This window comes from Portunus trituberculatus, chromosome 44 (assembly GCF_017591435.1).
Source record: "Portunus trituberculatus isolate SZX2019 chromosome 44, ASM1759143v1, whole genome shotgun sequence".
Lineage (NCBI taxonomy): Eukaryota > Metazoa > Arthropoda > Malacostraca > Decapoda > Portunidae > Portunus > Portunus trituberculatus.
This window is the reverse complement of record NC_059298.1, coordinates 10,323,280-10,337,795: the sequence shown is the minus strand read 5'-3', so window position 1 is coordinate 10,337,795 and position 14,516 is coordinate 10,323,280. Positions and strand designations below refer to the sequence as shown.

The window sequence follows — 14,516 nt, the reverse complement described above, 5'->3', positions numbered from 1 at the left end:
GGTTTAATTTTTAAGATTGAAAACTTCAATTCACGAGATTTATGCTAATGAGATAAGCCATAAAACACATACATATGGCTACATACACGTGTGAAAATACTGCATCTCGATTTCACACACACACACACACACATGACAACTTTTGCAAAGTGTTTACAAAGGAGGAGCATTTTACAGGAGAAAGGCCTACGGAAATAAAGCAAATGCAGGACATCATGGTTACTAAAGAAGATATAAGGAAAATTACAAGTAACTTGGATATTAATTAATCAATGGGGCCTGATGGCATATCTGGGAGGTTGCTGAAAGAATGTAAGGATCAATTGTTGAACCCTGTATTTGATATTGTGGAAACCTCCATACGAACAGGATTAGTCCCAAAAGAGTGGAAAAGAGCTGACATTGTGCCTATATATAAGAATGGTAGTAGGATGGAACTGCTAAATTATAGACCAGTATCGTTAACTAGTATATTGTGCAAGGTATGTGAAGAAGTAATTAAAGCTAAGTGGAGTGAGTATCTAGAAAGTGAAAACATTCTGAGTGAAAGGCAGTTTGGTTTCAGAAAAGGAAGATCGTGTGTATCCAATTTATTATGTTTTTATTCAAGAGTGACTGACATACTACAACATAGAGAGGGATGGGTGGATGCTATCTACCTGGACTTGAGAAAGGCCTTTGATAAAGTACCACACAATAGACTGATGTGGAAACTAAAGATGATTGGAGGAGTAAATGATAAACTAGCAAAATGGATGGAAAATTACTTAGTGGGAAGAGAAATGAGAACAGTGGTGAGAGGAAAGAAGTCCGAGTGGAAGAAGGTAACCAGTGGAGTTCCACAAGGGTCAGTGCTTGGTCCCATCATGTTTTTGATTTATGTTAATGATATGCCAGTAGGAATTGACAGTTACATGAACATGTTTGCGGACGATACTAAAATTATGAGGAGAGTAAAGAATGTGGAAGATTGTAACAAGTTACAGGAAGATCTTGATAAAATATATGAGTGGAGTAAAGAGTGGCAGATGGAATTTAATATAAACAAGACCCATGTTATGAAAATGGGAAGAAGTAGATACAGACCAAACAGGGATTACAGGCTGGGTGATGAGAAAATTAAAGAGACCAATGAGGAGAAAGACTTAGGAGTAACTGTGCAAAACACTTTGTCACCGGAGAAACACATTAACAAGATATTTTGGAAAACATATAACATGCTTCAAAATATTGGCCTTGCATTCCACTACCTAGATGAAGGAATGATGAAGATATTATGCACCTTAATAAGACCCCAGTTAGAATATGCAGCTTGTGTCTGGTCACCGCATATGAAGAAAAATGTGAAGAAGGTGGAAAGGGTACAGAGGCTGGCAACAAGGATGGTACCAGGACTCAGGAGTTAGACTATGAGGAAAGACTGAGGAAGCTGGGGCTGACCACATTAGAAGAGAGAAGAACAAGAGGAGACATGATAACTATGTATAAATTGGTGAACAAGATTGACATATTGGACAGAGAGTTGATAAAGGTGACCACAAGTAATCATCTCTAAGGACATGGAAAAAAACTAATAAAAGACATCTGTCTAAATGATGTGAGAAATTACAGTTTCCCGCATCGTAGTACTGATAAGTGGAATAAACTGAGCAGTGATGTCGTTGACGCAGTGTGTGTCAATCAGATGAAAGAGAGATATGACAGGAGTGGCCAAGGAGGCAGGACACAGAGCTTAGCTTGGGCCCTGTAATACACAAATAGGTAAATACAAATATGTAAATACACACACACACACACACACACACACACACACATGAGGAAGTCTGATAAAACCAGAGGAGATATTTGACTGCTAATAGAATCCCAGAAAACTGTGCCTATTTTATTATTATTATTGCTGCTACATCTACTACTACTAGTACTACTACTAGCTAGTAGTAGTAGTAGTAGGAGTAGCAGCAGCAGCAGCAGCAGCAGCTAGTAGTAATAGTAAAAGTAGTAGTAGTAGTAGTAGTAGTAACAGTAGTAGTAGTAGCAGTAGTAGTTTTTTTTTATGCAAGAGGGAAGCTTACCAAGGGCAACAAAATACATAAAAGAAAGGCCCACTTAAACTAAGTTCCCTAAAAGATAAGAAGGGAGTTAGCCAGAAAACAGGGACAAATGTCTTGAAACCTCCCTCTTAAAAGAAGTCAAGTCGTAGGAAGATGGAAATACAGAACCAGGCAGGGAGTTCCAGAGTTTATCAGAGAAAGGTACGAATGATTGAGAATACTAGTTAACTCTTGCATTAGAGAGGTGGACAGAGTAGGGGTGAGAGGAAGAAGAAAGCCTTGTGCAGTGTGGCCGCAGGAGGAGGGGAGACATACAGTTAGCAAGATCAGTAGAATAGTTAGCATGAAAATAACAATAAAAGATAGAAAAAGATGTAACATTTCGGCAGTGAGAAAGAGGCTAAAGACAGTCAGTCAGAGGAGGGGAGTTGATCAGACGAAAAGCTTTCAATTCTACCCTATCTAATAAAACTTTGTGAGTGGAACCCCCCTAAACATGCGAAGACTACTCCATACAAGGACGGATGAGGCCCTTTTACAGAGTTAGCAGTTGGAGGGGAGAGAAAAACTGGCGGAGACGCTGCAGAATGCCTAACTTTATAGAAGCTGTTTTAGCAAGACGAGATGTGAAGTTTCCAGTTCAGATTGTGAGTAAAGGACATACCGAGGATATTCAGTGTGGAAGATGGGGACAGTTGAGTGTCATTGAAGAAGAGGGGATAGTTGTCTGGAAGATCCTGTCAAGTCGATAGATGGAGGTATTGAATTTTTGAGGCATTGAACACTACTAAGTTTTTTCTGCCTCAATCTAAAATCTTAGATAGATCAGAAGTCAGGCATTCTGTGGCGTCCCTGCATGACCTGTTGACTTCCTGAAGGGTGGTCATCTCGGAAAGTATGTGGAAAGATGTAGGAGTGAATATGGCAAGAAGTTTGGTTAAGATCATTAATAAATAATAAAAAGAGTGGGTGATAGGACAGAACCCTCAGGAACACCTCTGTTAGTAGATTTAGGAGAAGAATAGTGGCCATCTACCACGGTTGCCATAAAACGGTCGGAAAAGAAACTTGAGATAATTTGCAGAGAGAAGGATAAAAACTTTAAGAGAGTAGTTTTGAGATCAAAGCTTTGTGCCAGACTCTGTCAAAAGCTTTTGATTTGTCTAAAACGACAGCAGAAAGTTTCATTGAAATCTCTAATAAAAGAGGATGATCAAGATTCATTAAAGAAAGCCAGATCACCAGTAGAGCAACCTTGACAGAAACCATACTGGTGATAAGATAAAAAATTGTGATGTGATAGATATTTAAGAATCTTCCTATTCAGGATAGATTAAAAAACTTTAGAGAAGCAAGAGATTAAAGTTACAGGATAGTAGTTTGAGGGATTAGAACGGTCACCCTTTTCAGGAACAGGCTGAATGTACGCAAACTTTCAGTAAGAAGGAAAGTTAGAAGTTGATAGACAAAGTTGAAAGAGTTTAGCCAGGCAAGGTGCATGCACGGAAGCACAGTGTTGGAGAACAATAAGAGGGACCCCATCAGCTCCATAAGCCTTCCGACGGTTTAGGCCAGCGAGGGCATGGAAAACTTCATTATGGAGAACTTTGATTGAAGGTATGAAATAGTCAGAGGGAGTAGGAGAGGGAGGGACAAGCCCAGAATCATCCAAGGTGGAATTTTTAACAAAGGTTTGAGAGAAGAGTTCAGCTTTAGAGACATGAGATGGCAGTGGTGCCATCAGGAAGAATTAAAGGAGGGAAAGATGAACAAGTAAGTTATTAGAGATGTTTCTGATCAGATGCCATAAGTCTCGAGGGATGTTAGAGTTTGAAAGATTTTGATATTTTCTATTTATGAAGGAATTGGCATGATTCTGGATAGAAACATAAAGTTCATGAGATTCAGGAGATGGAAGGCTGAAGTACCTTTTGTAGGCAACCTTTCCATCATGTATAGTACAAGAAAAGGTTGTGTTAAACCAAGGTTTAGAAGGTTTAGGTTGAGAAAGAGTGAGGAATGTATGACTCCATGCCAGACACTATCACCTCTGCCACCAATTTCATGCATAATTCAGTCGCAATTCACCCGCAAGGCTTGTGGGACCGGGCCTTTAAATTATCAAGGAATTTACTTGTCAGAGGAGTTAGGGGAGAGATACACAGCACAGATAAATTTAGTTAGAGTTGAAGCCAGATGGTGGAAAACTTACAAGATTCGAGAGCGTGAGCACGAGAGCAAGTCAAGTCATTTCGTAAATAGACACCACATCCCTCTTTGGAACAAAAATGAGGATAGAGAAAGTAGGAGGGAACAAAGAAGGGGCTACTGTCAGTTGTCTCAGACAGCTGTTTCGGTGAGGAAAAGATGAGTTTTAGTAGAGGAGAGGTGGTGTTCTACAGATTGGAAATTAGATCCAAGACCGCGCATATTACAGAAGTTGAAGAAAAAATCGAGGGAGCTGTCAAGACCACAGTCCAGATATACAAGGTCTTCCATCCGGTTGGCTTATTTTGGTCTCGGCCGTGCATATAGGTCACGTGAGCCCCACTCAACGTTCGCCTGTGGTTCGTGTGCTTGAATTTGAATTTTCTTTCACCTCCCCTAACGTCTCCTTTTTGTGGATGCGTGAGGTTACCATTCTGCCCTGTTTCTACCTATTATGGGAGCTAAAAAAAAAAAAAACTAATTAGTTATGCCCAAATCTCAGTTATTTGTGCCTTAATGAGGGAGAATAAGTCAAATCAAGAAATTACCGCGAACACAGGCATAGCTCTCAGAACTGTACTCAACATTGGACCAAAATTTATCACGAGGGAGGAAGAGACGCTTCGCCATCACCTCACAAGCCTGAAGGACGTAAGCGCAATATGAGCCAGAGAACTCTGAACATTATTCGAAGACAGCTTGAGGCCAACCCTCGCATACACAGCAAGGAACATAAGGCCAGAGACCCTGCTTTGCTGGCTGGAATGAGTGAAAGGACTGTGGGGAGATATGTGAAACGCGACCTGGGATACCAGAGTTGCTGCGCAGTTTCAAAACCTTACCTCACACATGCTCACCTTACTTACTTTTGTGTCTCAGCACAAAGATTGGGACTTAGACAAGTGGCGTAGGGTACTCTCGTCAGATGAGGCAAGCTTTCAGGTTACAGACAACCAGAGAAACTGTGTGTACTGCAGTCACGGTAATAACCGTAACCGATCCACTCTGCACAGTAAACACCCAGATTCTTTGATGGTGTGGGGTTGTTTTTCTTACTATGGTCTTGGAAAATTAGTGTTTTTACCTAAGAATGTTCGTATGAACCAAAATAATTACTTTAAACTAATTCCGGATGAGTTAGATGAGTGAATGGAAAAGTGCAATGTAGATATCGTTTTGTCTTTCTTTTTGTATTAAGGCAGCAACGCACAGCACAACAATTTGGCATAATAAAGAGAAAGTAAAAACTGGTCTCAAGATGGTGGGCGAGGTCACATTATGGCTTGGCGCACGGTTGCTTGGGTTCGTGTGACACCGGCAGAGGTCAGGGTCTGACCGGGTAGCTGGGCCTCTACATCACACCAACCCGGGGCCCACTTGGTCATAGACACGTGACCGTGGATTCGCGGATGGAAGACCTTGTATATCTGGACCGTGGTCAAGACATTTTGGGTCGGCACCAAGAGAGCAGTCTGACCTGGGGACATAACTGGTCCCCTCCTCAGAAGGGGACTCTAGGGCTGGATTTGGAGTAGTAGTAGTAATAGTAGTAGTAGTAGGGTGGTGGTGGTAGTAGTAGTAGTAATAGTAGTAGTAGCAGTAGTAGTAGTAACTGTGTATATCTGGTAATAGTAGGTTGGTGGTAGTAGTAGTAATAGTAGTAGTAGTAATAGTAGTAGTAGTAGTAGTAGTAGTAGTAGTAGTAGTAGTGGTGGTGGTGGTGGTGGTGGTGGTGGCTGTGTATCTGGTAGTGGTTGTGGTGGTGGCTGTGTATCTGGTGGTAATAGTGGTGTGTGGTGGTGGCTGTGTATGGTGGTGGTGGTGGCTGTGTGTATCTGGTGGTGGTGGTGGTGGTGGTGGTGGTGGTGGTGGCTGTGTATCTGGTGGTGGTGGTGGTGGTGGTGGTGGTGGTGGTGGTGGCTGTGTATCTGGTGGTGGTGGTGGTGGTGGTGGTGGTGTGTGGTGGCTGTGCGTATCTGGTGGTGGTGGTGGTGGCTGTGTATCTGGTGGTGGTGGTGGTGGTGGCTGTGTGTATCTGGTGGTGGTGGTGGTGGTGGTGGCTGTGTGTATCTGGTAGTGGTAGTAGTGGTGGTGGTGGTGGCTGTGTGTATAGTAGTAGTAGTAGTAGTAGTAGTAGTAGTAGCTGTGTATATCTAGTAGTAGTAGTAGTAGTAGCAGTAGCAGTAGCAGTAGCAGTAGCAGTAGCAGCAGTAGTAGTAGCAACAGTAGCAGTAGTAGCAATTGTAGGAGTAGTAGTAGAAGCGGTGTATAATATCTTGTAGTAGTAGTAGTAGTAGTAGTAGTAGTGGTGGTGATGGTGGTAGTGGTAGTGGTGGTTAGCCTACTAGCCTACATTACAGAGATTGGTCATTATGAGCTTTGAGCCCTCCGTAGGTTTGCAGCTGGCTGGACGACTACCAGACGACCGTAGGTGAATCTCTCTCTCTCTCTCTCTCTCTCTCTCTCTCTCTCTCTCTCTCTCTCTCTCAATTAAACACACACACACACACACACATATATATATATATATATATATATATATATATATATATATATATATATATATATATATATATATATATATATATATATATATATATATATATATATATATATATATATATATATATATATATATATATATATATATATATATATATATATATATATATATATATATATATATATATATATATATATATATATATATATATATATATATATATATATATATATATATATATATATATATATATATATATATATATATATATATATATATATACAATATGCGTTTTTCTAGCTTATAAAAAGCGTGTTTCTGTTATCGCGCTCGAGTTTACTTTGTAATTTAGCTCGAGTCGGATCGGGAAAAAAAAGTCGTAGTCGCAATGGGGCAAGGTCATCTTTATCAGATTAAGATGGTCTTGACTAGGGGGGGGGGTATGGCATAAATAAAGGCGCAAAGTCTTAGTCGCACCATCTGGCGGAAAAGTACGTCGCAATATCCAGGTCGTACCAGAAAAAGAATAAAGTCGTGTCCAGCTCCTGTTAACGAGATGATGCATGTGGTGTTGAAGGAATTCGAGAATACAGAGTTGAAAGATAGGATAGAAATGGATGATGTTGCTGATGGGACTGTGTGGAGGGACCTCAGACCAATGATGACCTAGGATGATTCAAGCTGAGATCGAGTTACTAGAAGGAATGTGGTGTGCTTAGATGTAGGAATTTGTGGTGTGAAAGTGATGTCTATTCTTTGCTTGTCTTTTTTATTTGTTTGTAGCACAGGAGTTGTCATTACAAAGGCCTGACTAAGGAGTTAAGGTTATCCCGTCAGTTCACCACCTGACTCTAGCATCAAGAGCAAGAATATCGGAGCATTTGTAAACAGAGAGAAGAAACTGATAAGGCGGTCTTGCACGACTTCACCAGAGCTCATATGGGTCATTAGATCGTTGTATCCATAATAGTTTGACAGACTCAACCACAAAGGAAAAAATGGTAGGTATAGATAACGTACACAGTCTGATTTTTAAGTAGTAAGGAATGTATCAGTTATTGTATTTTGACGTTCAGCAGAACATGAAATTGCTACTCACTAGACGTCACAAAGCCTTAACCAAGAATCCATGTGTATATGGAAATCCAGAGTTAAGTTTCTTTTCCTGTATACATTTTGATTTGGTATAATGGTGGTGTGATGCATTCATGGTAAAGGAAGAAAGTATATTGAATAACAAATATTAACAAAGTTGTGGAGGCTCAGGGACTTGCACTGCAAAACCTAAGCAAGCCACCAACACAGTAGAGCCACCCTGCACAAGTACTTCCGGCAGCAGTGACTCCCATGAATTCAGCCTGGGCCTGGCCAAGGGGTAAATTTCCAGTGTTTCACCACATTCTCTTTTCTGGACGAAACAAATTTATTCTGGTAGATTTCGGCTTGCTTTTAATTACTTTACCACTTGTTTTTGGCACAAATCACCCAGTTTTTTTTTTATCACCCCCCAAACCTAACCCAACCCAACCTAACCTAACCTAACCCAACCTAACCCAATCCAACCTAACCTAACCTAACCCAACCCAACCCAACCCAACCCAACCCAACCCAAACCTAACCTAACCTAACCTAACCCAACCCAACCTATCTCATGAGGTGGGTAAAAAACACTTCCCTGTACGTACAGTCTCGGTGACAAGTAGGACACTGCACCGCAGTAGGTAGAACGCCGTGATCACGTTAAAACTGTACGGATTTAGCAGAGTTCTCGAAAAATTCAGTGATAACTTTGAAGTAATGCAACCTGCACAGTGGGGCATCTTGCCTCAAACTGAATTCAAATTCATACCGCGAGCCTCAAGGCCACCGTGATTGGTTGAATAAATTATGATTTTTTTTCATTGGCCGCCGGTTCACTTTCAAACGGAAGTAACCAATCAGCGGAAACAATAGCTCAAACAAAACGAGTCACTAATGTTGGCTCGCATGCTAGCCGCTGCCAGTCTGCCTCTGTTCTATTGACTCGGGAGAGATTGCCAAAAATACGATTAAATCTTTTAAATTCGGTATTGCCATTATAAATAGGTTGCGCCTTATAAATATGGGATTCAAAATACTCATAATGAGGAGCTCTATCTCATGAGGTGGGTAAAAAACACCTAGTGGAATGTGGTGAAACACTGGAATAATACCGGCCAAGGCTTGGGGTTCACTAGTGGAGAGACTTTTAGTGGGCAATATTCAAGGACTGTCACTATACCCTAGGACTAACCAAAGCAAGCTTCCATTTTTTAGGGAACTATCCTGCAAGGAGGACTTCATGATTATTGCCCTCACTGAAACCCACCTATCAGCAGGTGGTTGATGGCTCTTTCTTATCATCCTTTGCCGATGATACCATCCTCAGTCATAGGATCAGGGAAGAGAGAGATGTCCTACACCTACAAGAAAACATCAACAAAATATTTGCATGGGTCAAAGCAAACATGAAGTTCAATGAACAAAAATTTGACGTACTGAGACTCGGACCCAACACTGAAATAAAAGATACCACCAAACTCTACACAGGGGAACATCAGCAAATCATACCAAGCCATGCAGTCAAGTGTCTTGGTGTCAAGATGAGCACATCTCAGAGGCAGCAAACAAAGCCAGGCGGATGGTTGGCTGGGTCCTCTGCACCTTCAAATCAAGGGAAAAGGATGTCATGCTGGCACTGTGGAAGGCTCTTATCCAACCAATACTGGACTACTGCAGCCAGCTCTAGTCACCCCATAGAAAAGGTGACATACAAGAGCTGGAGTCAGTACAAAGAGCCTATACCAGGAAAATAAGAGGCATGAATGAATTAAACTACTGGCAGAGATTACAGCGACTGGGACTATATTGCCAAGAGAGGAGAAGAGAGCAGTACAGGGCCATATATGTGTGGAAGATACTGGAAGAGCAAGTGCCTGACCCTACCACCATGCTATTGAAATCCAAGAATAGTGAGCGCTCAGGCTGCTCATGTGAGAGATGTGCTCTCCCCTCCTCTACCCCAGGGAGAGTCAAGACCCTCCTCACTTCCAGTCTTTCACACAGTGGCCCCAGATTCTTCATTGCCCTGCCAAAAAATGTCAGAGACACAATAGGCTGCACAGTGTCCAGATTCAAGAAGGCACTGGACCACTTTCTGCAAACATTGCCAGATGAGCCTCCTGTCCCAGGCTACACGGCTTACTAACTCTATGCCAGACCAAATGGGTCTTCTGAAGAGGGACTTTCTGACTGGCAGCAGCAGTGGACAACCACAACTGTGAGGAAGACCCTCTAGATCCAACAAAGTAAACTAAATAAACTAAGTAAATGTGTTGTATTTACGGTTAAAGTAAAACGTGGGAAATAGATCTAAATGGTGAAAAAGGAGGGACCCTTCTTATTAATATTGGTCCTTACATCTAAGGCACTGTAATTTGTTTCCCTGGTCAGCTTTGGCCTTTAATGGCTAAGGATTTATCTTACAATTGCAAGTACTAGTTCAATATTTCATGTATTTCCATCCTCCTCTAAGAGTGCATTACAAGGACTAAGATGCAAGGAATGGGTTTATGGTTAAAGATAGTTATAAATTGTTTTGTCTTGAGACAGTTCTTAGAAAAATTTAGGGCATTATGATATTTTATTTTTTTTAAATTTTTTTCAGAGTGTAACACTGCACACTGATGTTGGAGACATCAAGATTGAGTTGTTCTGCGAGCAGTGCCCAAAAACCTGTGAAAACTTCCTAGCTTTGTGTGCCTCGGGTTACTACAATGGAAATCTCTTCCACAGAAATATTAAGGTTTGTATAATAATGAAAAAGTGAAAAGGACTTGGCTGAATGGACAAAGGTGATATAGACATGAGAGAGAATGGAGAATGATAGGCCGATAGAAAAGATCATAAAAAAAAGTGTGCGAGGTGTGGTAAATTTAAGAGCTAGGCCACATAAGAAATGGGTAAATAGGTTAAAAAAGACCTTAGAGGGAAGAGGACCGACATTGGAGCATAGTAGAATGATAGTACATGACAGAAGTAATTGGCGAGTAGTTGTTTGATGAATGATACAGCCTTGTGATCTCTTGAGGGAGGAACCACATGTTGATGGTCTCATCTAAGAATGAGGCAGTTGTGTGTGGTAGGTGAGAGTATTTGCTATGATGGAGACTTTTTCCAGCCAGACTGGGTAATTTATTCTGCCTTTAGATCAGGGTTTCAAGTGTCTATATCATGTTCAAAATGGTACATAAGTTTTATATAATTTGTCTGTCTGGTGCTAGTTTAAATAATTATTTATAGAATTAGAAAATAAGATTATTTCCAGGGCTTCATGATACAGACTGGAGATCCAACTGGAACTGGTAAAGGAGGACAATCCATATGGGGAAAGAAGTTTGAAGATGAAGTCAGAGATGACTTGAAGGTAAGAATTTTTCTTAATCTTCAGTTTGAGAAAGATGGTGTGATGGAGTTCTACTGGTCAGCAGTCAGTCATTCAAAAGAGGAGTGTTAGAAAACTTATTGGGTAATTCAAGATGTGTTTTCTTTATAAAAATTTTCCCCCCATCCTAAACTTGGTATATGAATGGGGAAGTGTGACCTTGCTGTTACCTCCACCTAACCTCACACGGCAGTCTTTATACAAAAAACATGCCTTGATTTTTACCTGAATGGTGATGTGCAACAAAAGTTAGAATGATTTTTTGGAAATAATATCAGAAATATACCAATCTATATAAGAACAGAGGCAGAGAAAGAAAGCCAGAGGCAGAGGCATGAAGTTTGAGTGGGATTGGATAAAAAAGGCAAACCTGTGATCTATGAAGAAGTGGCAATAGTTGTGAAATCTAGGGTCACACCTAGAATGACCAGTTTTGAATGATCACTGATAATGTGAGAATTATGTGAAAAAAAAAAAAAAAAAAATGGATAAGGTGAAATCTTGGTATTTTCAATTTAAGGATTTTTTTTTTCTGTTGCAGCACTCAACCAGAGGTACAATTTCTATGGCCAATAGTGGGCCAAACACTAATGGTTCACAGTTCTTCATTTCCTACTGCCCACAACCACACCTTGATCTCAAGTATACTGTGTTTGGAAAGTAAGTGAATATTTTGAAGTAACTGTCCTATCATTCACTCTCTTCCTATTATTCATCAATAATCCTCTCAAACATACTTCTTGTCTTATTCATTCCTATGCTAATGATACCACCCTGCACTTTTTTGTCTTTTTATAGATGAACCTTCAGGAAGTAAACAGATCATGCAGGGAAGGCACAAATGGACTTTCTGATCCTTCTAAAATTTCTGATTGGGGCAAAGTAAACTTAGTATTGTTCAGTGCCTCTAAACTTTACAACCTTCCAAACAGTTATCCCCTCATCAGTGACACTCTACTGTTTTCTTCTTCTACAATGAACTTTCTCAGTCTGCCCTTTACTTATCCCAGCAAATGGATATTCCAGATTGACATATATATATATATATATATATATATATATATATATATATATATATATATATATATATATATATATATATATATATATATATATATGCAGACTCTGCCCAGGGTTCCACTCACTGCATACCACACTTTGTCCTTCAGCCTAGCTGCAGAAGACTCTCTTCTTTCTCTAACATTACTCCTATTGTCCACCTTTCTAATTCAAGAGTTAACCAATATTCTCAATCATTCATCCCTTCCTCTGGTAAACTCTGGAACTTACTGCCTGCTTTTGTATTTCTACCTTTCCTTTGACAAACTCATTTAAGAAACATTTATCCTCCATTTTTAGCTGATGCTTTTGACCCCGTTTCAGGACTGGCACCTCAGAGGACCAGCCCCACCTTTTTTTCATAATCACATTTTTGTTACCCTTGGCCAGTTCCTCTCTAGATAAGAAAAAAAATAATGTTTTTTCTCTTTCCAGGGTTATTGATGGTTTGGATGTTGTTGATGAACTTGAGAAGCTCCCAGTGAACCCCAAAAATTATAAACCAACTAGTGAGACCAGAATAAATTCGGTCACTATTCATGCCAATCCAATAGCTGGGTAATTAATGGAATATTTTGTTTGTAAGATGAATAATGAAGAAATTGTTAAAGGTTCTTTGATTTTCCTTACACTCATTGTCTTGTTTTCTGCACATGAGTAGTATATATGTATATTACAGTGCTCATAGTGATCTGTCTCCTTATCTACTTTTATCCAACTTTTCCTTAAATTTATGCACACATTTTGCTGCTACAATCTCTTCACTCAATTCATTCCAGATGTCCACTGTCCTATGTGGAAAACTAAACTTTTTGATGTTCCTCAAACACTGACTTTACATGATCTTGGAGTGTCCTCTTGTTCGTCTATCTCCATCCTCCATCAGTGATAGCATATCTTGTCTATCTATCTTTTCCATATGGCTTACTAACTTATTCATCATTATTAGATCTTCTTTTTCCTGTCTATCCTTCAAACTTGGTAGTTCCATTTCCTTCTTTATTTCTGGCCTCATCTTTGTAGGAGCCCTTTGGATTCTTTCTAGTTTCCTGATGTCCTTCTGCATGTATGGTGATCATACCACTGCTGCATATTCTAGTTTAGGTCTAGTTTAGGTGTTATCATAGAAGTGATGATCTTTTTCATTATACATTTATCCATGTAATTGAATGTGACCGTGATATCTCTTAGTGTCTTGTATATTAAAGCGAATAACCTGTTTATCTGCTTTTCTGGAGTCAGGGTGTCTTGTATAATCACTCCCAAGTCTTTCTCTTCTCTCCTTTTCATTGTAATCTCTTCTCCCATTTTGTATTCCCATGTAGGTCTTCTATTACTTTTACCCATTTCCATCACATGGCATTTCCTGGTATTAAATTATAATTTCTACTTTTGGCACCATTCCCAGATCTTGTCAATATCTTTCTGCAATTCCATACAGTCCTCCTTGTTCGTTATCATTCCTAAGAGTTTCACATCATCTGCAAACGTATTTATGTAGCTACTCAAAACCTGTTAATATATACTTGGCACATAATTGGTGCCAGCACTGAATCTTGTGGTACGCCACTAATAACTGTTCTCCAACTTGATGGGATGTCTCTTATCATTGTCTTCATTTCTCTTTCTGTTAAGTAGTCTGTCATCCAGTTTAAGATACTTTTCTGTATTTCTCCAATGTGTTCTATTTTTCATAGGAGTCTTCTACTCGTATGTGGTACTCTTGTCAAAAGTCTTTTCAATATATAAATACACCATGTCAACCCATCCATCTCTCCCTTGTGCCTCATCTATTACTCTTGTATAAAAGCTTACTAAATTTATTACCCATGATCTTCCTTTTCTAAAACCAAATTGGGAGTTGTTTATCATTTAATTTTCCTCCAGATATTCTAACCATTTTTCTTTAATTACAATTTCACAAATCTTTTCCACAGCACTAGTCAGTAACACTGATCTATAATTTGGGGACTCTTTTTTTTTCCCTCTTTGTATTTTGGGACTATATTTGCTCTTTTCCATTCCCTTAGTACCTTCCCTTCCATTAGAGCTGCTGATCACATCCCAAATTGGTTCCACCTGTTGCACCTTTTGTTTACTACATTCTCTCAGGCTCCATCCTGACACTCAATCTGGCCCTATTGCCTTTCTTACATCCACCTTTTCTAATAATTTGCTAATTTTCTGTTTATGCACCACAATGATTCTTAATCCTTCCTGCGTTGCTTGGTTG

At 39.8% G+C, this 14,516-nt stretch overlaps 1 protein-coding gene and 1 long non-coding RNA gene across 2 annotated transcripts in view; one reads left to right on the top strand and one right to left on the bottom strand.

The window, feature by feature from the left end:
* The window catches only part of LOC123518653, a 57,830-nt gene that overhangs the window by 13,549 nt on the left and 29,765 nt on the right, over positions 1-14,516 (bottom strand). The window lies entirely within an intron of this gene.
* On the top strand, positions 7,482-12,893 carry LOC123518652 (peptidyl-prolyl cis-trans isomerase-like 3). The gene is made up of 5 exons (XM_045279591.1): positions 7,482-7,763; positions 10,448-10,585; positions 11,108-11,206; positions 11,766-11,884; positions 12,719-12,893. The coding sequence occupies exons 1-5, from the start codon at positions 7,761-7,763 to the stop codon at positions 12,843-12,845; spliced, it is 486 nt and encodes a 161-aa protein (XP_045135526.1). The 5' UTR covers positions 7,482-7,760; the 3' UTR covers positions 12,846-12,893.

What these genes read in the sequence shown, in the direction of transcription:
- LOC123518652 (XM_045279591.1), top strand. An exon ending in TCTTCCACAGAAATATTAAG is followed by an intron (nt 10,586 to 11,107) that starts GTTTGTATAATA and finishes GATTATTTCCAG; the next exon opens with GGCTTCATGATACAGACTGG. An exon ending in AAGTATACTGTGTTTGGAAA is followed by an intron (nt 11,885 to 12,718) that starts GTAAGTGAATAT and finishes TTCTCTTTCCAG; the next exon opens with GGTTATTGATGGTTTGGATG.